Raw genomic sequence first — 20632 nt, forward strand, 5'->3', positions numbered from 1 at the left:
ACATCTATGTCTGAAAAGATTAACGGAAATTCACAAGGTGTTTGGTGGCAGTAGGTTGCAGAGTTACAGAGTGCTGGTGGTGACAGTGTCACAGTAAGAGGGAAAGATGAAAACATTTGGTTACGACTAGGGTGTAAAAGAGAGAGAAACAAAAGATGGGGCTGGGCTGGGGATTTACCTCAGTGGTTCCAGCACCTACCTAGCAAGTGCAAGGTCCCGAGTTTGATCCCCAGTACCCCCCCCCAAAAAAAAGATGGGTCTGAGGAGGAGTGGAGGATGTTGGTGGGGGAGAGAAGCATGCATCTGAAAATCTAGAGAATACTGAACAAGAAAAGAGGAAGGCAAAGATAGCTAGTTCATATGGAGTAATGTAGGCCATGCTGAGAAATCTGGAGTTTTACACAAAGGCAATCATAACTGTTGACCTTTAAGAAGAGAACTGGCACCGTTTCATTTCTACTTTAGAAAAATAACTAACTGCGATATGAAGATTGATTAGAGAGGGAGCAAATGAGGATACAAGGACCAACCAGAAGTTTATTGCAGCAGTCCAGGTAAGAGATAATAGTGCCTCTTATTAGATTGGAAGCAGTAGAAACAAGAAGCAGATGGCAAAACTGGATAGTACTTTAAAATAAATTAACTGGGCTGGGGATTTAGCTCAGTGGTGCCACTGTCTGCCTCGAAAGCACAAGGTCCCAAGTTCGATCCCTATACCAAAAAAATTAATTAATTAAAAATAAAATAAATTAACTATGGTAAATATCAAAGATAACTTTGAAGTTGCCAAGGTTAAATAAAAATGCTATACATAGAAATGAATGCTACTGGAACCAAAGTAAGCTTCAGAGAGTCTGAAAATTTCAGAAATGTTTGCATTGAAATACTTAGAAAACAAGTAGAGGTAACAGGTGAGATACTGTGACCTAAAACTGATGAGAGAGGTCTAAGCTCCAAATATACCAAACGAGAGACCAGCTTGCTGGGTAACTGGTGATACCCTAAACTACTGGTCTTGGGAGACAGTGAAGTACAACACGGTAGACTAGAAATATATCTTCTTGCCTGTTTAAAATATTCTCTCTTGAAAAACTTGTCAAAGTAAGTCTCCCATAGGTGGAGGGGCAAGGAGAAAAGCAATCAGGGTTTATAAAAAGAAGAGTGACAGAGGCTGAGCATGCCACGTGATGATGATTGAGTTGTAGAAAGGTCTCCTCTTCCATCGTTCCTTTCCCACAAAGATCCGTTCCATGAGATTTCATTTGTCATATATTTCTATTATCTTCTACAAGAGTGCGTCCTTTGATTAATTTTATTTAAGGTAGTTGCTATTTCTTTCTCACTTTCTCCTTCCCTTTCCCACTAAGTTCCATGCTCCCCAACCAAATACAGCAATCCCCACCCTGCACTCATTCAATATTTCTTCTTCTTGAGACAGGAAGTCAGCATCTGGCATCCTAATTGTAGGAGATGTTTCGTAGTCTGTGAATGAGGCACAATCACAGCTCTTGCTCTTCCCATTGGGAAACTGTGTACGAGCAGCTATATGTAGACTCCTGTAGCTAAGTACAATACAAATGAGAATTCTGAGGTTCAGCCTTCCCCCAAGACTTCTAGCCTACTGGAACTCCACTGTGGAATAAGGTCTCTCTTCAATATGCACCTTAATGAACTTCCCTGAGGAGCTTTCAGGACCAGATATCTTACTGGGGTCTTCTGAATGATGACTTCTGTTTCTGGCATTTTTTTGGCATCAAAAAGTATTTTCACTGACCCCCACCCCACTCTCTGTTGGTGAGTATATATCTAATTCTGTGAATGTGCGTTTAAAATCTCTCTGCCGTGACCAGACATGGCAGTGCAACCTTGTAATCCCAGCACTGCGGGAGGCTGGGGAACCTCACAGCCTAGGCAATTTAGGAAATTAGTGAGAGACTATCGGAAAATAAAATTTAAAAAAGGCCTGGGAGTGTAGCTTAGTGTGAAGGCCTTGGATTTAGTCTCCTGTACTACAAAAATAAATAAATAAAATCTCTGCCATGCCACAGTAAGCTGAGGAAGGAGGAATGTGTAGATTTTACATATCTTGTCTAAAACAAGTGTTCAATGAGTATTTTTGGATTTAATGAATGACTGTTTGGTTGACCCCCTCACCATAAAAATAAAATTTGCTAATAATGGGGGTTATTTGGGGTCAGTAAGAGAAAAAAGGAAGGAACTGAGGTCAACTGGAAAAATGAGGTAGGTAAAATGGAGAAAGTTTGGGTATGAAAAATAAGCTTATTCAGAAAACTGTAGCTAAACCAGTGTGTTAACTAATGACCCACTTTCTAGGAATGTCCCCCTCCAATCTAGAGGACATTCCAGCCAGAAGAAAGCAACACTGGTGCTTGAGGATGACTCCTCTGACGGAGTCAGAGGTGATCTGAATGTGAATTAGCGACACTAGGTGAGCCTTGGTTTATTGGTAATGGGAGGCACCATTTCCAAAACCAGCACAGAGACTTTATAAGGGGAAGGACCTTGGGCTGTCAGGGTAGGTGCATCCTTCCCTAAAATTTCTGAAAGCAGTAAAAAAACCACACCTCAGATAAAAGGTTTGCACAATCCCCCTTTGTTTCCTGTTCTACTGTTGGGAGGGAGCACTTCATTTAGAGGAGAGAGAAACAGTGGGCTAAAAAGTTGCCAGTCTCAGTCCCTCCAGCCCATTCTTTTTATTTTTTTTTTATTTCATTTGACTTCATTTTTTAAAAATTTGATTGGTTCATGTTTGTAGTACCTCCCCTCCTAACCTGCTTTTGCTCAGAATAATGTGAAGAGTCCACAGCTCACAGCGAGGCATTTTTCTGCCTAAAACTCTTCAGGACTCCCTCTTCCCCTCAGATAAGAGCTTAACAGGCCATCTGATCCAGATCTGTCTCTCTATCCTCAACTTCTGCTATTCTTTCTTCCCCAGCTCCATGTAACACGACTACAGACTGCTTTCTGAATCTAAAACCAGTTCATGTACTGGGACATCCTTCCCCAACCTCTCTGTCTGACTAATGCTTACATGGTATTTAGGAAACTGAATAAATGTTTCTTTGTCCAGGATTCTGCCACTGTTTGTGAGTGTGTATCTACTCAAACATATGCACGCGTTTTCTGAACCATGGTGATATCTTGTCCTTTACTCCAAAATATTTTAGGAAGGATTTCCTAAAAACAAGAATATATTTTTGTATAGCCACCATATAAATACCAAAATCAGAACATTTGATATTGCTACAATACTATTTCCTAACTGCCATTCACATCAAATTTCACCTATTGTCTAATAAAATCTTTTATAGCTGCTTTATCTCCCTACTTCAAGATTCAATCCAGAGTTAAGCATTATACTTACTTTTTATATCTATTTAAGCTTTCTTCAATCATAAACAGTTCCTCTGCCTTGCTCTGGCCTTTGACACTTGAAAAGCTATGTTGTCAAATAGCCCCTCACTGAGATATTTTTAAGACAGGGTCTCACTGCTACCCAGCTGGCCTTGAACTCATGTGTTGAAGTGATCCTCCTGCTTCAGACTCCAAGTAGCTGAGATTTCAGGCAGTGCCACAAACCCACCTTAACTTTGTTTTTTTAAAAGTTTTCTACCAGAAATAAGACATTGTGTTCTTCTATACATATCCTATTGGGAGGCACAAGATGTCAGCTTTTCCCAGTATTGATGATATTTACTTTACTCTCTTGAGTTACCTTGTGTCTGCCAGGTTTCTTTACTATAAAGTGATTCTGTTAATCATTGGAATATAGACTACCAAGGGAGGATACTTTGAACTTATGGAAATATCCAGTTTGTCTTCAAACTTTCATCTACTAACATGACATCCATTTGGGCCAGGGATTCAGCTCAGTGGCACCGTGCCTGCCTCAAAAGCACAAGGTCCTGAGTTTGATCCCTGGTACCGGGAAAAAAAAAATAGTTGAATAACATGACATCCATTTTACATTGGCTTTATTTTTAAAGAAGCTTATTTTATAATATTAAAAAGAAAAATAAAGGTTATGATTATGATAAATGGATGTTTAAATCGCACTTACCTAAAATAGCTGTATCCCCTGTATCAATCCAATCTCTTCATTTAAAAAGATTTTACCACCTAATATTAAGAGGAGTTTGAGATGTAAGACATTAAGCAAGCTTTCTCATTTGCATACTCAACTCTATTCATGAGTTATCGTCTCATTTCCTTTTGTTTTGAAGAAAAAGAAATCCATGAAAGGAGTGTATTTTTTTATAAGAAAGAAGCTATTTAATATGATTTCTGGTTTGCCAAATGTCATAATATTGCTTTTGGTCATGTTATGATGAGCATCTATAATTGTATTTTTTAATACTTGCTACAAGGGCTTATTTAGACTCTGAAGAGTTCCTTACAACCTTGAGGTCTGTGGGCTGAAAATCACTTGGATTGATTAAAACCCTGAGAAGAATGATGATGAGGGTCAAATCATATGAGCATCAGGAAGGTAAAATATTACCATTTAAACTAGAGATGGAACTCTTTTCCCTAAGTGATCATATTTACAATGACAGGCTGGCTTGTTCATTGTAAGATTATTAATAACTGTAGTTATTCATTCAAAAGAAAACCATCCTATGAGCCTACTAAGTGAGAAAGCCCATTGAATACAAATTCTACCTTTAAAAGTGTGTCTTTCAATAATATACTTCTGGGTATTTAAACAAAATTTGGCCAAAATGAAACTTCTTGTAGGTTCTACTGTGAGATCTCAGAAACAGGAAGATGGTCATAGGTGAAGCAGCATTCCTCTGCCATCTAGAAAGAGGATCTGCTTGGCCAAGTGCTATTTCAGAAATCACCCAAATAGAGTGGGGAATAAGACAGGGTCCCCACCCCTAGCCTAGTCAGCAGGGATTAGCCGACATTCAGGATGACAAGAGTCAGCCAGCCCAGTGGCCTCAGGCCCAAGAATGTTAGAAAAGGACCCATCTTGTATTCCATTCATCATCCACACTTGAGGTTCTGACAATACATGAGCTTGTCTGCAGTGACCTAAGTTCCAAAAAATTTTAAAGTTAAAGAAATTCTAGAATGAATACTTTTCCTTTCGTTTTAAAACATGTCAAAATACCTTTATGCAATGTTCAATTTGTCCCTCCCAAAAAATCACATAAAGTATAGTCAGAATAGTTTTCCTTATTTTACAGTAAAGTGAGGAAACTGAAGATGAGCAGGGTAAAAGCAGCACAGCTCGGAGTTAGGACTAAATCAGTTCTAAAATTCTGAGCTCCAGGGTCACAGGCCACTGAGCCATGCTTTTGCTTTTCCTTGAATGTCTCAACTAGGCACTCAACAGCACTCATCCCCCATGACTGCTTCCAAGACATGTATCAATGTTAGCTGTATATCTATACAATCATTTATTCAATGTCTCTAACTCAAGAACATAGGGGTTACAGTGTGAGAACCTGTTTTTCTAGAATTAGATGCCAACATCTACCTTGCATGCACAAATGACCAGGCCAAGGTGCCACCCGCTTCTCCTGACCACAGAGGCTTCCTATGTCTCTTTTCAGACCTGAGGCTGCCGCTAGAAATGACCCTCTCCATGGACTCCTTTTGGTACCGGTGGCAGTGGCGAATCCAAGATGGCGCCCCCCAGTCTCCATCAGAAACCACCCCGCTGCTGTCTCCAGACAGGGAGAGGCAGAGCTCTAACCTGGCCCTGCAGCGGGTCGTGTTTCCCAACAATGGCACGTGCCACCAGGACTGGGAGAAGACCTCCAGGAGCTATTCGGGCAACAGGATCTGCACCACCAAATACACTCTCCTCACCTTCCTGCCGCAGAATCTCTTCGAGCAGTTTCACAGGTACACAGCCACGTCTCCAGACAACACACATTTTAATCACGTATTTGCCACTTAGGTGAATTCAAATAATGCTGTCTCTGAGGGCCACCATTCTTTTCATATCCAAACACATGTGTCTTGGGAAATTTTTCTCATTCAATCACTCATTAAATAAATATTTATCCCTTCATCTGTTGGGCCCTAGAGATATATGAGAAAAAAAAGAGAGAAACAGAACTCATTGAATGTACTGTCTAATCAAAGAGACATTCATTTTTAAATTTTACAACAATGTGAAATTACAACTAGGATAAATATTTTCATGGAGAGATATATGGTGCGACTAAGGTGACTAATAGGGAAATCTGGACTATCACCATTTTATACAGGGAAAACTAGCCCAAGAAGGTCAATCTTCTAGTAATCAGTAGAAGCAAAATTGAAATCTGGATCTATTGGCTTCAAAGCCCTTACTGTAACATTTAAGGTGACACTGAAAGAGAACATCCTTTTCATTGGTAAGGGACAACAATAGAGGAGAGTGTTTTTCTTCTCTGTGATTTTCCCTCACACCTTGCTTACCCCTCGCAGGTGGGCTAACCTGTATTTCTTGCTCCTGCTGATTCTGAACTGGATACCGTCCATGGAAGTCTTCCACAGGGAAATTACCATGTTACCGTTAGCCATCGTCCTGTTCTTCATCATGGTTAAGGACGGCATGGAGGATTTCAAGAGATACCGTTTTGATACAGAGATAAATGGTTCCAACGTTCAAATATATGAAAGGTAAAAGAAAGCTCCCTGTGTTTTCTCTCTTGCAAATAGGTTATACTAACTTACCAGCATGTTCAAAAGATGGGTTTCTTTTTATACATTATATTTTCTTAAGTTCATTTCATTCAGTGACTCTCAATTGAAGGCAAATTTGACACCCCCCACCTCATGAGCATTTGGTGATATCTGGAGATATTTTTACTTGTCCTACTGGTAGAAAGGCCACTGCTGGCCTCTAGTGGATAGAAGCTATGTGTGCGGATACAGTACGTAATACTGACACCCTCACACACACAAACACACACAATAAAGAATTATCAATCAAAAATGCTAATAGTGCTAAAGTTGCAATCCTTGACTTGTGAAAATACTCATATTATTAAGCACAAGGACATTGTATTAGTAAAAGTGGATTTGGCAGCTCAAGAATTAGATTCTATGATAACTAGGAGCGTCTCAGGAGACTAAATTCAGGTGAAAGTCTTTGGAGGGTGTCAGGCAATCCCTACCAAACAAGAAAAGTTATGCCATTTTCAAAAGCTTCTACATTTCTTGGCTAAAAATCCTTGCTTTTAGAACTTAACCTGGTAGGTTTTAGGACCCAGAGTTAGTGCATCTGTTCCTGGCTTCCTCAGATAGAAAAGGAAGACACCTGCAGATGGCGTCTACATTCCAACAGGTGGAGTCTCAGACAAGTAGAAGGAAGTGGCCAGGTAGATACACACCCATTCTCTACAAGCTGCTTCCTCGTCGTATTTCTCCCCTGGTGTTTGTAATGTGGGCTTCTCATGTTTAATTTTCTTTCTGAAAGAAGAGAAAAGAATATTCAACCAGGAAGGCAAGTAAAAGATGAGAAGTAAATTATGAGGATTACAGAGGGAGGACTGAGTAGAAATGAGAAAAGAAGGGAAGAAAAGGAGGAAAAGGAAAGAAGACAAGAAACGAGTGGTGGTCTCCAACCTGCCTTTTGAAGGATGGTCCCAAAAAGAGAATCCCAACCAACAATATCGTGGGAATCAAATTAAGACCAGCAAGTATACCATATTGTCCTTCATACCCAAGAACATCTTTGAGCAGCTGCACCGGTTTGCCAATCTCTATTTTGTGGCCATTGTGATTCTGAATTTTATCCCCGTGCTCAATGCTTTCCAGCCCGAAGTGAGCATGATACCAGTTTGTGTCATCCTAGCAGTCACTGCCATCAAGGATGCTTGGGAAGACTTCCGGAGGTACAAATCTGATAAAGTCGTCAATAACCGCGAGTGTTTCATCTACAGCAGGTAAAGCAAATGGCTCCTGGGCTGTCTTTCTGGCCCTCTGTGTGTCTGCTACTGCTACAGCTACTGTTCGTAGAAGGAATGGGGTAGGGAGATACCATTTTTCTAATTTCAGTGAAGGTTACAGTTTAAAAATCCAAAGGGGATTGAGTCAGTCTTAAAATTAGGAAAACTTCATTATGTGGCATTTTCTTTGTTGTTACAAATGTATCCAACATTTTTAAATTTTGCATAAATTCTCCTCCCACTTTAGTATAGTGCAACCATGAGTACAGCTGAGCATGTTTAGGGACACTGGGAGGAAAAGCCATCACTGTTTTTTAGAGAAGTAGCAGGACATTGTGTTAAGGGAACCAGAGACATTGCTGGGGTTAGGCATTGTCTCCAATCCTACTAACTACTGATCTTTGGAAAGTGATGTAACCTCCCTTGGCCTCATTTTGGCATTTGTAAAACTAGAGTAATTCTTGGAGTGGTGGTGAGAACTGCACAAGATAATCCTTAGAAAATGCTTAGCATTATTCCTGAATGTAATAATTGCCCAACAAATGCAGGCTGCACTTACCTTTAGCATGGAAAATTCATCTTTTCTCCATCAGGACTGTCCCTGAATGTCTTCTCTGATGTCCCAACCAAGCAGAGCCTGCATGCCACCATCTTGCCACATCATTTAATGTCACTTTATATATGTTATTATTTTACAAAGTTCTACTGGGCAAATTACCAAACTGGACTGCTAGGCATACCAGAGCATTTTCTCTCTCAGTAAGGGAACAAGACAGAGTCAGAGTGTATGTCCACTTTGTGACAATTCACAGAGCCCTACAAGAAATACAGGGAATCAAGCCTGGCTTCCTGAAAGATTGCAGTGAGAGAGAGTATTTCTGAGCTGGAAGTTAGCCGCTTTAGATGATTGAATCGCCATCAGACAGGAGCTTAAGTTCTTACTGATAGGGAAAGCACCCATCTCCCTGACCTTATCTCAGTGCAGTAGAAATGGTGCAGCTACTGTGGTCACTGTTAGGATGAGAGGGGCTTCGAGGTATCCACCCTAGCCTACTAGGAGCTGCTTGCTTCTAAGGAGGGGTTCTCTTCCCTGGGGAGTGAAAAGTGGTGGACTTGGAGGGGGCTGGTGAGAGAGCTTCTGAGCAAACTCCATCTACAATTGCAGCCAGGGAAGCCTCCGAGGAGCCCGGATAATACACAGACTTGTTTGTCCCTGAAGAGCCCCTAAGTCCAACTCCATACTCACCTCTCAGCAGCAAATGAGCTTCTGGCCTCTTTGGGCCACAATTTCCCATCTAGAAAAATTAATCTGAAAGTTGTGTTTCATTTTGTTTTGTTTCCCAGCCAGAGCTAATTATCCTGAATGTTCTGAGCACACTGGAGACCTAGAGTTGAGATTTAAACATTCTTCACCTCTGAGCAAGGAAATTATAAAGAGAGGAGGAAATAACTACCAGAGTGTGATGCCTTCCTTGGAAGAGTCAGTTTTTATTTGTCCTCGGGCACCAATCTACCTGTTGCTTTTTGCTTGCCACCTTTCTCCTTTACTGTTTCTCTTTCTTTTTTTTTAATGCAAGATGGCATAACAGTGATCCAAGAAACTGACTCCTTGGAGAGGAATGCAAGTGGGCCACTGCAGGCCTGGTCCTGCTCTTCCCACTTTGCCAGAATTTCCCAGAATAATGAGCCTCTTCCTGTGGGTAATCCCAGTGTTGTTCAGATCGCAGGCTCACCTGTCCCGGGAACCAAACTGACCTGTGCCATTGTGCTTGTTATGTTATTAAAATGGCTTCCAGGGACATCAGAAAACCAAAATATAGCAATCTAGAAAAAGAAAGGTATTAGTCCACCAGCTCACTAACAGGAAGGAACACACAAGGTTCTCACTGCAGTGTCTCCAAGAAAGAAGTTAGTGCAATGACAGTGGCAAAGAGATCATCCTTGAAAAAAGATGTCCATGGACAAAAAACACACTAGCCATGGGGGAGCTGAAAAAAGGTTGCACAGTAAAGAACCTGTACATTAACTCACAGTTGCTCCAAATCTACTGGATTTGGGGATTTTTTTTAAATACACACATTTGGGAAACTTCACTTTTTCAATTATAGCAATCAAATATGGGGCAATTAGGGAGTTAAATAAAATGGACCAGGTGTAGGGAATGAGAAGCAGTGTTACTTGGGTACTTGCTTCGGTGTCCGGATACAACGGGGAATCATAGAGACCATGGAAAACTGGGGAGCCAATGGATTCACCCCAGGAGGCAGAACCAACCATTCATCCTGTAGGTAGAAATATTGGTCTAGTGTTGCCAGATTGAGTTCTTATTAAGGGAGCTAATGTTGATGTTTTTTATTTGCAATAACCTGATTTTTCAGTGTTGCCAACTGATACAATTATTTCAAACACCTCAGACCTATTTTATTTGACCTGAAGTTCTATTCTCTCTGTGAAACCGCTCATTTGCAGCATATCCTAGGAATCTGGGATCTTTGGAAAAGAATAGATTCTTCTGAAATTTGTCCTCACTGAGTGAACCTCTTCAGGACGAGAAGGAGTATGACCTAGATGTAAGAATAGAGCCCCAGACCTACAACTATACAATAATAAGAGGAAAGTCACTTAGCTGTTGGCTCTTGCTTCCCACTTTTGTAAACCTTGAAAGCAAGACTAGATCTTGTCCTGTGAGACACACTATGAAAGAGCTGAACCCACAGCCCAGTAAATTGGGGCAATGGTTATGGATGATGTTTCTTTTGAGTCTTTTCAGCACATGTTGATATAAGAAAGGCCCAGTAAGTATCCTGTCCAATTTTGTTTAACTCAGCTGTGTCAGTTGAGATGTTTTGCCCTGCAAGTAGCAGAAACTTTGACTTAAACAGATTTAAACAACAAAGGGATTTTGTTGGCTGAATTCATTACAAATGTCCTGAGGTAGGAAAGTCAGCATGGTTTAATCAGCATTCTAGACCATGGCTGGGCAGTCCTTTTTGTTTATCCTCTGTCTGTGTCATCTTGACCTTCAGGCTGACTTGCCTTATGACAATGAGATGGTAATAGCGCCAGCCCTTACAATTACACCTGATAACCCACAAAGGAAAAAAGACATTTTTGTTAGTCCTCTTGGAAGATCAAGGAAGCATACTCCCTAAACCTTCCTCACATCTCAGTGGACCCTGCTGGGTCACATGCCCACCCCTGACCGAGTCCCTTAGGACAGGGAACGGAAGTGTTGTAGTGAAGTTTATTATATCTGAGCCAACAGAGTTCGGTATACAGTCTGGGAACTATTTAGGCTATTCAAAGAAGTGTAATCCAAATGTGAAAAAATGAAATAATTTCTGAGAAGGGAGATCAGGTGTTGCAGAGGCTCCTCCTAGGTCCTCGACTCAATTACTTCAAATCATCTTCCAATCTAGACTCTTTGTAAATTGCTCTCCACATATCCAAGGAACGGACCCCCTTTGGGACCTTGTATACTGTATGGCCCAAAAGTTCTTTAGACTCTGAAGTAGATTGATTCTATGAAAGTCCCTGGAATAGGAAGCTAGAAATGCTACATAAATGTTAGTCATTACCTTAACTAATGGAGGCTGCAGGGCATATCCTTTTGCCAAATATCAATGACATGCGGGAGAAAGTCACACAAAGAACACAAAATCTGAGAGGACAATATTTTTTCTAAGAGCTAAGAAAGGCTTATATCTCAAGCAGCAACTCTTTCAGATTCATCTCAGATTCACACATTTCAGAAACCAATGCCCCTTTTTTTTTCCTTGCTCATTTCTGTGCGCTTGGACATGAGGGCCCTTAAAATTTCACTCATTGCCCAATCCTATGCATCATCCAGCCCAGACTTGTTTATGCTGTGAGAAAATATCTTTTTGCAAACAGCAGAGGCCTTGTTAATAGAATTACAATCCTGTTAGAGTATTTTCTTTCAATATAGCAACTGTGCTGGTGGTCTAAAGGTGAGCCATTAATCAGATGTGTGGAACGACTTTGAGGAGAGATTAGCTTCAGAATTCTATTAGCTTAGTTTCTCCCAGGGCTCAGTTTAATGAATCTGAAAACCATACCCAGAAAGATATTTGTATTTTTCTATGTAGCTTAGTAAATTTTTATTTAATTTTAGAAAGCATGGGGTATGGCAGGAGGTGTGAGAACCAAGGGAATCCAGGATGGTTTTTGTTCCCATACTGAAATGAAACAAAAGCCATCTAGATTTCAGCTGCTGTCATTCGCTTATTCATTCATGCAGCAAATATGAACTCAGGCCCTGGTGTGTGTGCTGCCTGCAGGCCCCGTGTACCCACAGGGGCTCTCAGTCCAGTGGTCATGAGGAACTCAAACAGCTGCAATGTCCCATGTGCTTCAGTGGCCTGGGTACAAAAGCACAGCACAGTGCACATGACGCAGTGACTACAGGAAATGTGAAGGCCAAGGGACACCTTCCTGACAGAGGACATTCAGGAGGGCATTGAGAGAGCCCACTTCAGTTCATAGCAAGAAGTGGTATATGTGGCTTATGCTGATTTCAGAAAGGTCAAGACCAAGAAATGCCAGAAATGTAGAGAAAGAATCACAAAGACTAATTTTCTTTTCAATTAATCTGACTTTTCACTAAGATTTAAGGAGTCTCTGTAAGTCAGGTGGCACCTTACAGATCACCAAAATAATTCCAACATCAAAATAATTCCATCTACCAGAAAACAACCAGTGTTCCAACAGCGTGGCATGGGGGCCCTACCTAGGCTGGCCTGGAGCCTGATTTTGACGATTTCCTTTCATGCCTGTGTCCTCAATGGAAAACCTAGGGTTGAGAGAGCCAGAGGTCCTGACTGTTAGGCTACTAATTCACTCTCAGGTGCATACAACTTTTCAGCTTGCCTGGGCCACGTTGAGTTGAAGAGCAATTATACATATATAAATATACAATATACTTAATGTCTAAAAACTTCCCTTTTTATATATTTGTCACTGTAATTTTTTTTAAAAGAACATAAGCAGTATGTGGGCCACCAGTGCCCAATTTAAGCCACTTCAGCAATAGGGGCCTCATTGGTATGATCCTTAAATGGTGATCACAATCTCTCTAAGGTCTATTTTGTGAAAAGATACGCAGACAGCATGCAGGAGGGCTTGGAAAAAATGGTGCTCTAGAAACAAACTGTAGAGTGCAGTGCGAAGAAGAGTGAATGAAGCAGCCCTTTCAAGGGCATCACTGAATGCCTCCATCAGGCACTTTGGCCCCAGAGCCCTCAGTGCAGAGCTGCTGCCCTGGCCATGTGTAGCTACTCGATTGCTTGGGCCTCTGTTTCAACATCTGTAGAATGGGGACAATAGTAACACCTATCTCAGGCTCATGAGATCAAGTGAGGTAACCCTTATCACCTGTTCAACTCAGTGCCTGTACCACAAGTAGCAACAGTACTTCGTTCCCAGCCATCTCAACACTATTTTTCAAAGTCAGTCCCAGCCTGAGCTTTCATCTTTCTTGGTATATTTCACACTGATATAAGAGAATTGCTAATTTCGTTGGTAAAAGCCGAGCATGCTCACTGAGTCCCCCCTTACCTGTGGGCAAGATCTCAATGTTGTAAAAACAAAAACACATGCTCTTCTCTCTCGATCTTTTCTCCCATTGTATGTGGCAGGATTTTAAAATCTGAATTCAAGAAACTCCTGTGGATCTATCCCATCTGCAGCACACCTGAACATCAAGATTTAGATGCAGGGAAGGGTAGCCTCATTCAGCTTAGAGCCTAATCCATTTGGCACGGCCCAACTTTCTAACACAGTCTGCGTGAGGATTTCACATTTGCACAGCAGTTACTAAAGCAGCTTTTGGATCCCAGTTCTATACTTTCTCAGAATAACAGAGAAACCCAAAAGGAAGTGAAGTGAGGTGAAATCTAGACTTTTCCAGAACCTTCCTAACATCAAAATACAAGCATAAACTCACCTTTATCCTAAAACTACCTAGGTTGTTTCTGGTGTTCAATAAGATAATGCACATAAAATGCTCATCATGGTTCCTGGCATTCAGTAGCACTCATCAGACACGAGCTAAATTATTGCTGAGGAAAATTCTAAAAACTCAATAGCCAGGAATTGCCATGAACTTGACCCATGGGTAGTATGAAAGAAAGGCCGCTACTGGAGTTTGAACGTGTAAGACAAAAATCTTTAACCAAACTCTAATAACAGCAATATGGACCTTGGGAAAGAATCTGAAAAATACAGATAGTGGAGAAGCACCCAGTGTCATGTGAAAGGTGCCATGGGGTGGACTCACAGACCACCAGACCAAGACATCCAGCCCCAGGTCTTTGTTCAGCATTTGGCACCAGTCACCCTGGCTGGCTCCTCTCAGAGGCTTCTGTTTTGCAAATGCCCAGCATTCTACTGCCAAAGCCTTGCCCATGGTTGCAGAAAGCTATAAACTATTCGGGCTGACTTCACCTTGTCATTGCAGGAGAGAAAGCATTCAGTCCTCCTCAAAACTCATAGGTGGGAGAGTCATAAACAAGAATCCAGGGGGAAAAAAAAAGAATCCAGGTGTCCCTGGAGTGCTGCACTCTTGTCACCAGGCTTGATTTGTGTGTCAGCAAGTGAGGATTTAGAGCCTCTCCTGCCACTACAGAGCTCGGATGCCAAAAGGCGAGACACGTGCTCTCACGCTGGCCTCAGATGGGTTTATGCCACCTTCTTTGGAGGTGTCATCGACTTTGTACCTCATTCCCAAACAGCCAGCAACCACAGAGCTACACCTCATGTGTCCTGGGTGACATACTTGTGTGGCCTTACCCGAATTAGATCAACTTTCTCAGTTTTCTCATCTATGAAATAGAGAAACTGGTGATGACACAAGTTATTTTATTGTTAGGCAGCTAAATGGTCCTGTGGCTGAGGCCTGCACCCATTATAGGTGCTCCACACATGTAAGCCAATAACATGAGTCTAGTATCATTAGATGACTCCACTGGGCAGTCCAAAACCAAAGACATAGACTGGATGTTAAAATGGTTAAAGGTCAGGAAAAGCTTCTCTCCTCCTTTCCTGCAGACAAGTCTATAAGAAATTCGTTAGTAAATACTGACTACTCCCCGTGGGCTAGACAACATACCCAACCCCGTATGGGTACCTAGTTGTGAGATCCAGGATCATCCTAGCTCTCGGCAAGCTTACTGCATAGTTGAAAATAAGAGGTGGATGAAACAATTAGGAAACAGAACTATGATATGCAAGCAAGGGTGGCAACAAAATGTGCCCCGTTGATGTTCAGTGAAAGCTCAGATTTGGATCTGCACAGGTTACAGGAAGGTACCTGGGGTAGCACTACATGCCTGCACATAACCCACTGCTTCGCATAACTTGTGCCCATGACCTTGCAGGGAAGCACCTGTGACTGCCTGTCCTCTAAAGCATGGTGTTCCGTGACCATCACCTCTTGGGGACATTCTGGACTCCATTCTGCTTTCTGTTTGTGACAGCCACAGTCAAGGATAGACACTACCCCAGGCCTGGGACTTCAACATCCCACTGTGTGAATGTGACTCCAGTGTTCCAGGCCTCCCCAGCCTCTGGATGAGAATGATGTCACATTAATACAAATGCCACACTGATAGATATGTTCTGCCCCAACCTGTTACCTTAGGACTTCTGTTCTCCCACCCCAAGCCTCAAGTCTTCACAGGTAGTGCAGGCCATCTCAGGTATATGGAACATCACTCATGTTCCCCAGGGTCTCCTACGGTACCCCTGGCCTCAGCTGTTCCCTTTTGAGGTGTCTCTGAGTCCTCCAAGATTTATACGTGCCCTTTATAGACTGTATCAAACAGGTAGGTGCAGGGGGCCAAGAATGGCAGGGTGGGGGAACCCTGTTGCCCTGTCTACCTTCTGCCCCAGGACAGGCTCTCTTCATAATTCCTTCAGCTTCTGTGCTATTTCCTGGTGCCAGCTCAGGCACTAAGGTTATACGGCCACATCTCCCTTTCTTTAATTTCTACTGCCTCTTACCACAGCCCCAAAGCACCACGTCTCCTTTGTATCAGATAATGAAAATAAACAACTTACAGCAGTCCATAGACTACTGTCTCCAAAGCATTGATCCCTTCTGCTCCAAGTTACATAGTAACCACAGCGATAGCGTTAGCAGCCATAAACGCCATTTGCTCTGAGGTTATTTAGGCACTTTAGTACCTGAAGTTCCACTACAAGCTGTGGAAGAGATTTGTCCATTTGATAAAAGCATAAACTGAGGGTCAGAAAGTTAAGTAGCAGGTTCAAGGTCACACTTCTCAGAAAAGATAGTTCCCAGTTTCACTTGCAATTCACCTGACTCCAAAGCTCATGGGCTACCATATGTCTCCAGTTTAACACAATGCTGCTCAACAGGAGGCATTACAAGGATTCCCAAATCAGCCAGCAGCCCCTTGATTCTCCTTGGCACCACGGGAAGAGCTCAGTGTCTAGCCTCAGGGTGCAATAACACATTACTGCGCACCGTGGCCAGGTCATTCCCTTTTCCCAGCCTCAGTTTCCCCACCTGAAGAGTGGGGATTGAACTGGAGCTCTGTCACATCTCCAGACCAGATCTTAGAGATGTACACATCGGGGAAAGTGTCCTGGTCACCACCCTCCAGAACCTTAAGTGTTCAACTCAGTCCTGCTTTTCTGGGCTTAACAAAGATTTGGATTTTTACAGTTTCCTGTGTTTACAAGTTGCTGTTTCCTGAGCCCAAGCCATGAAATGTAGTTTAAAGCAAAAAATAACATGAAGGAGAAAAGTCTGGGGGCTGCAGACTGATTTTGCAGCCACACCATACCATTAGCAATCATTTTTGCTATCGCCCTCCTCATCATAAAGGAAGCCTGTATTTATGGAGAACTTCGAAATGCAGAGCTGTGACCTCAGTCCTTTCTGGGGGTCATGTCGCCCAAACCCTCTCGGCAGCTCTGTGAGACAGTTGCACACACTGCCTTCCAATGGCAGGTGAAGAAACGGAGGCTCTGAGAGGGTAAGTAACTTCCCCAAGGTCACACAGGTCTGAAGTGAAAAAGCTGGGATTCGAAAATGTTCTTAATCCACATGCTGCACGCATTCTTCTCAGTACGCTCCACCCACCCACCCAGGGCCGGCGCTTGGAGAGTCCTGGGCCTGGCATTTAAGCTTTACATGACAGCTTGAGTCAACTCATTGTCCTGTTTTGAATAGCAATTTCCACCAGACAGCTTATCCTCCTGACAGATCTCCTCTCCTAGAGTTCTCCAAGATTCTTCTTATAAAACCCAGTTACCAGAGAAATGGAGCCATAAGCGTCCTCTCCTCCTCTCTTCCTCCCCTCTCACCTGTTCCAACCTGTGTGTTGGTTACAAACCTCTCTTGCTGTTTATCTACCTCTTAATAAGCCCTATCCCCCTCAGAAAGCTGCTTAACATTGCCCCACTTAATTTCTCCTCGAGGCAGAATCTGCCAAATGGAGTCTTTGTCCCGAGCCATGTTGATTTGCCTTATTTTTAAACACCAGTGAACATCACAGGAAACTAAAATAGCAGTCAGGTTCCAGGTGCAAACTCGCAGAGTGGGGGCACGATGGAGAGTGTGTGGACGGGTCCACCTGGGGCAGCTGTTCCAAACGGGCTGGATTCATGAGGGAATGACTCCCTAGGGCAGCTCGGCCAGCTGCCGATCACAGCTGGGCATAACGCCATGCAGAAGCACCCACTTCACCGCTTCAATACATTCTGCCACTCATCACCTCCTCTGGCTCAATCCCTCTGGCTGTGCAGCCCTGGCTTCTCCGTAGACACGTTCCTGACAGTGGAGAAGATAAAGGAGACCCCAGAGAATTGCATGACCTGCACAAAGGGGCCAACCGCAAGAAGGAAATTCCTCTTGTGTCTCATTTATTTTATCACTAAATGTTCTGTGAGTGTTGCCTCATATTCCATAGCTATAACAAGGTTGCTATAAATGCACTTCTTCAAATTATGTGTTACAAAACTGTGTCCACCACTGAAGCTTTTTTTTTTTTAATGAATACCTCAAAATCATGTTGAGCCTATAGCTTTAGTCCTCTAAAGAAGTGGCATATGGTAGTTGTGCCTGTCTGAACAGCACGAAACCAAAGATAGGCAGGCCCTGTCTCGAGGAGGGCAAACCAGTACCTGGAAAAGTCCTTTCCCTGCTGTGTGCTGTCCTAAAGAAGAGAGGATTGCATCTGGGAGAATGGCAGAAGCAGCTGTTGCCAATACAGTGGTCAGTGGTGACCTCCTTGGAATCCAAGGAGGAATGGAAATAAGATGGAGGCTGCTCTGGCACACGGCTTGGGAGTATCTCATCAGTCTTGTGACCCCTCCATCAGGGTGGGGATGGACAGGACAGCACCACAGCCCCATTTACAGAACTGACTGCTCATAAACACCTGTATGCCAGAGCTCACGTCCAGAGGCTTCTACCTTCCCTCACCTAAATGACCCACCTCCCGTAATAAGCAGCGGAGTCTTTTATTAGAAAAGGAAGAATGAGATTCAGTATTCAAAGACAAGGTACTGGGCCTTTGACTTTGCTTTATCTCAGAATACAACAATCCCAGCTGCCCTTTGCCAAATCCTTCATCCTTTGGACAGTGTGCTCTGGAAGTGCTGACCATCAGGACATTGCTCAAAGATGTTCTTCCTAAATCCAACCTCAAATACCAGACAGAATGTTTAGGTTATAGTGCAACTGATACCTCACAGCCCCAAAGCATTGTCTGATAGAACACAGAAGTCCAACAAGAAAAGGAAGGGGAAAGGCAGATAAAAGGATTGATAATCTCTTGCTCCTTGTGGCAATTTTGCTGTAATGTTTAACAATCCTTTCTTAAAGCTGTCTCTGAAAAGAAAAACAGTACAATAGAAAACCAGTCCCTCCTTCACTGTATGAGAATCCTTTCCTCCCTGAGGATACCGGCCATTCTGATGCCTTTAAAGTACCTTATGCTTGAATGTTTAAACAGCAACCCCAGACCTACTCTGAAAAAAACAGTATGGTCCCCTGAGTCAGCAAAGAGACTGACATGTTTGCCGGTTATCTCGATGGAAAGGCATCCACCGTAAACATATAAATAAGCAAAGCTTTAAACATAGGTATTTCTGAGGTGACACAGGGAAACAACCCACTGTGACTGGCCCTATTCTTCATGTTTAAAAAAGTGACATAAGGTAGAGTAGAAGCATAGACTGAGATAATCAATTCAGAGGTGCTTGTATGCTTATGCATGTGAGGGAGAATTGTGGCTAAAATGCTACAGGCACATTGCCCCCAAATGCTCAGAAGTGGTCTCAGTAGCCATTTGTGTGGTGTTGCCCATGGATTGGTTGAACTGGGTCCGCAGCACTGAGACCTCAGGCCCAGGGGTCACCTCTACTCAGCCGCTCCCCAGCTGTAATGTCTCTGATTATTTTAAAGATTGATCAGTCTTCCCTTGGCCTTCCAAATGGAAACACCTTCCTTTCAGGGGCTCAAGGAAGACTTCTGGAAGGATCCCTTATGACCAGGAAAGGCCTGTCTGGGTTTCTCCAGAGAGCCCCAAGAAGGCAAGGAAGACAACAAATACCTCATCCTTCTTGGGGCTTCTGTTCACATCTCTGTCTCTGTAATAAAATGGACATGTAAGGCCCAGGGCTGCTCAGATTCCAACAGAAACAATAACTTGCCCTGAGGGCCTCAGCTGCAGTGTAGCAAGAGCAAAAGAGAACCCAATGGTCCAGGCCTGGTTGTGCTCAGGAGGTGCCCAGCTTCAAGCCAGCTGAGCTCAGGTAAAAAGACCACATGTGGAACATTGGAAGGGGTCCAAAGGCCAGATTGAAAGAGGAATATTCCAAATGCAGCCCTAGAAGAGCCCCAGCCTCCAGGATAGACACTGAAACTGTTATACAGAGAATAACTCAGGACACTTTGAATGTGGATTGGCATTGTACAAAAGGCTTTATAGGACCCCTGATGGATAACTTAAAATATTTTTTTAAGTGGACAATGAGATAGACCAGATCCTTTAGGAAAGCAGAACACACCTTTAAATATTGGACTAAACCAAAAGAAGATGTCCCCAAGTGATGTGAAATTGGAATGTTCTGGACACCTGTGCCGGAGGAGAGAGAGCTGAGCTGACAGTGCCGAAGAGGGGGTTGCAAACTGAGCCTTGCAGCTGTGGGCTTTGGTGTCGGGTTGAGTCCAAGCTTGTGTTTCATTTCTGTTTTTGGAGGCTTTGGGGGAAAAAATATTTATGCCAACAGATGATTATGTGAGTAAATGAAATATTAATGACATTAGTGCTCAGCTTGGTAGAAATGCTAAACTCCTGGTCATTGCTGCTCCTGCTATTATCCAGCTTAATAAATTGAATAAGAAGATAGAGGATGTCATTGCCTCAGATTTCCTCAGCCCTGGGATGCTATGGTTACTGAGTCCCTTCCCATCAGTTTCTGGTGCCTTCTTCCTAATGCCATGGCTGTGGAGAGTTCTTTTTTATCACTGCCCTAAATATCCCTAGATAGTGGCCAATGTCTTCACCTTTATTACTGCTACTTTTCTCCCCTTAATCAAAGCCATCTAGCTGGGTGTCCTGTCAAATACCTATAATCCTAGCACTCGAGAGGCTGATGTAGAAGGATTGTAAGTTCAAGCCCACCATGGGCAACTCAGTGACTTAGTTAGACCCTGCCTCAAA

At 42.9% G+C, this 20632-nt stretch overlaps 2 protein-coding genes across 11 annotated transcripts in view; one reads left to right on the forward strand and one right to left on the reverse strand.

Annotated features, from left to right (window-relative positions):
- The first annotated feature begins 5602 nt into the window (after positions 1-5602).
- Positions 5603-20632, forward strand: part of Atp10b (ATPase phospholipid transporting 10B (putative)) — a 102166-nt gene continuing 87136 nt past the window's right edge. For 2 of the 4 annotated variants that reach the window (XM_087194872.1, XM_004836440.3), the window contains exons 1-2: positions 5603-5877; positions 6448-6642. In XM_087194872.1, the coding sequence (XP_087050998.1) occupies positions 5603-5877; positions 6448-6642 (470 nt within the window). Of the gene's footprint in view, positions 5878-6447; positions 6643-7427; positions 7911-20632 lie in introns of those variants that run through there. The other 2 variants (XM_087194873.1, XM_004836441.4) reach the window with 1 other exon arrangement.
- Positions 5875-20632, reverse strand: part of LOC147822978 (uncharacterized) — a 231923-nt gene continuing 217165 nt past the window's right edge. For 4 of the 7 annotated variants that reach the window (XR_015444811.1, XR_015444810.1, XR_015444809.1 and 1 more), the window contains 2 exons: positions 6458-7434; positions 5875-6057 (listed from right to left, as the gene is read on the reverse strand). Coding sequence is in view for 1 of the 7 variants with exons in the window: in XM_087194875.1 (XP_087051001.1) it covers positions 6013-6057; positions 7356-7434 (124 nt within the window). In the remaining 6 variants the exon portion in view is untranslated. Of the gene's footprint in view, positions 6058-6457; positions 7435-8472; positions 10254-20632 lie in introns of those variants that run through there. The other 3 variants (XR_015444812.1, XR_015444807.1, XM_087194875.1) reach the window with 3 other exon arrangements.

The sequence above is a fragment of the Heterocephalus glaber genome, unplaced genomic scaffold (genome assembly GCF_053883595.1).
Source record: "Heterocephalus glaber isolate CG9 unplaced genomic scaffold, H.glaber_assembly_v1.0 deba00001606, whole genome shotgun sequence".
Lineage (NCBI taxonomy): Eukaryota > Metazoa > Chordata > Mammalia > Rodentia > Bathyergidae > Heterocephalus > Heterocephalus glaber.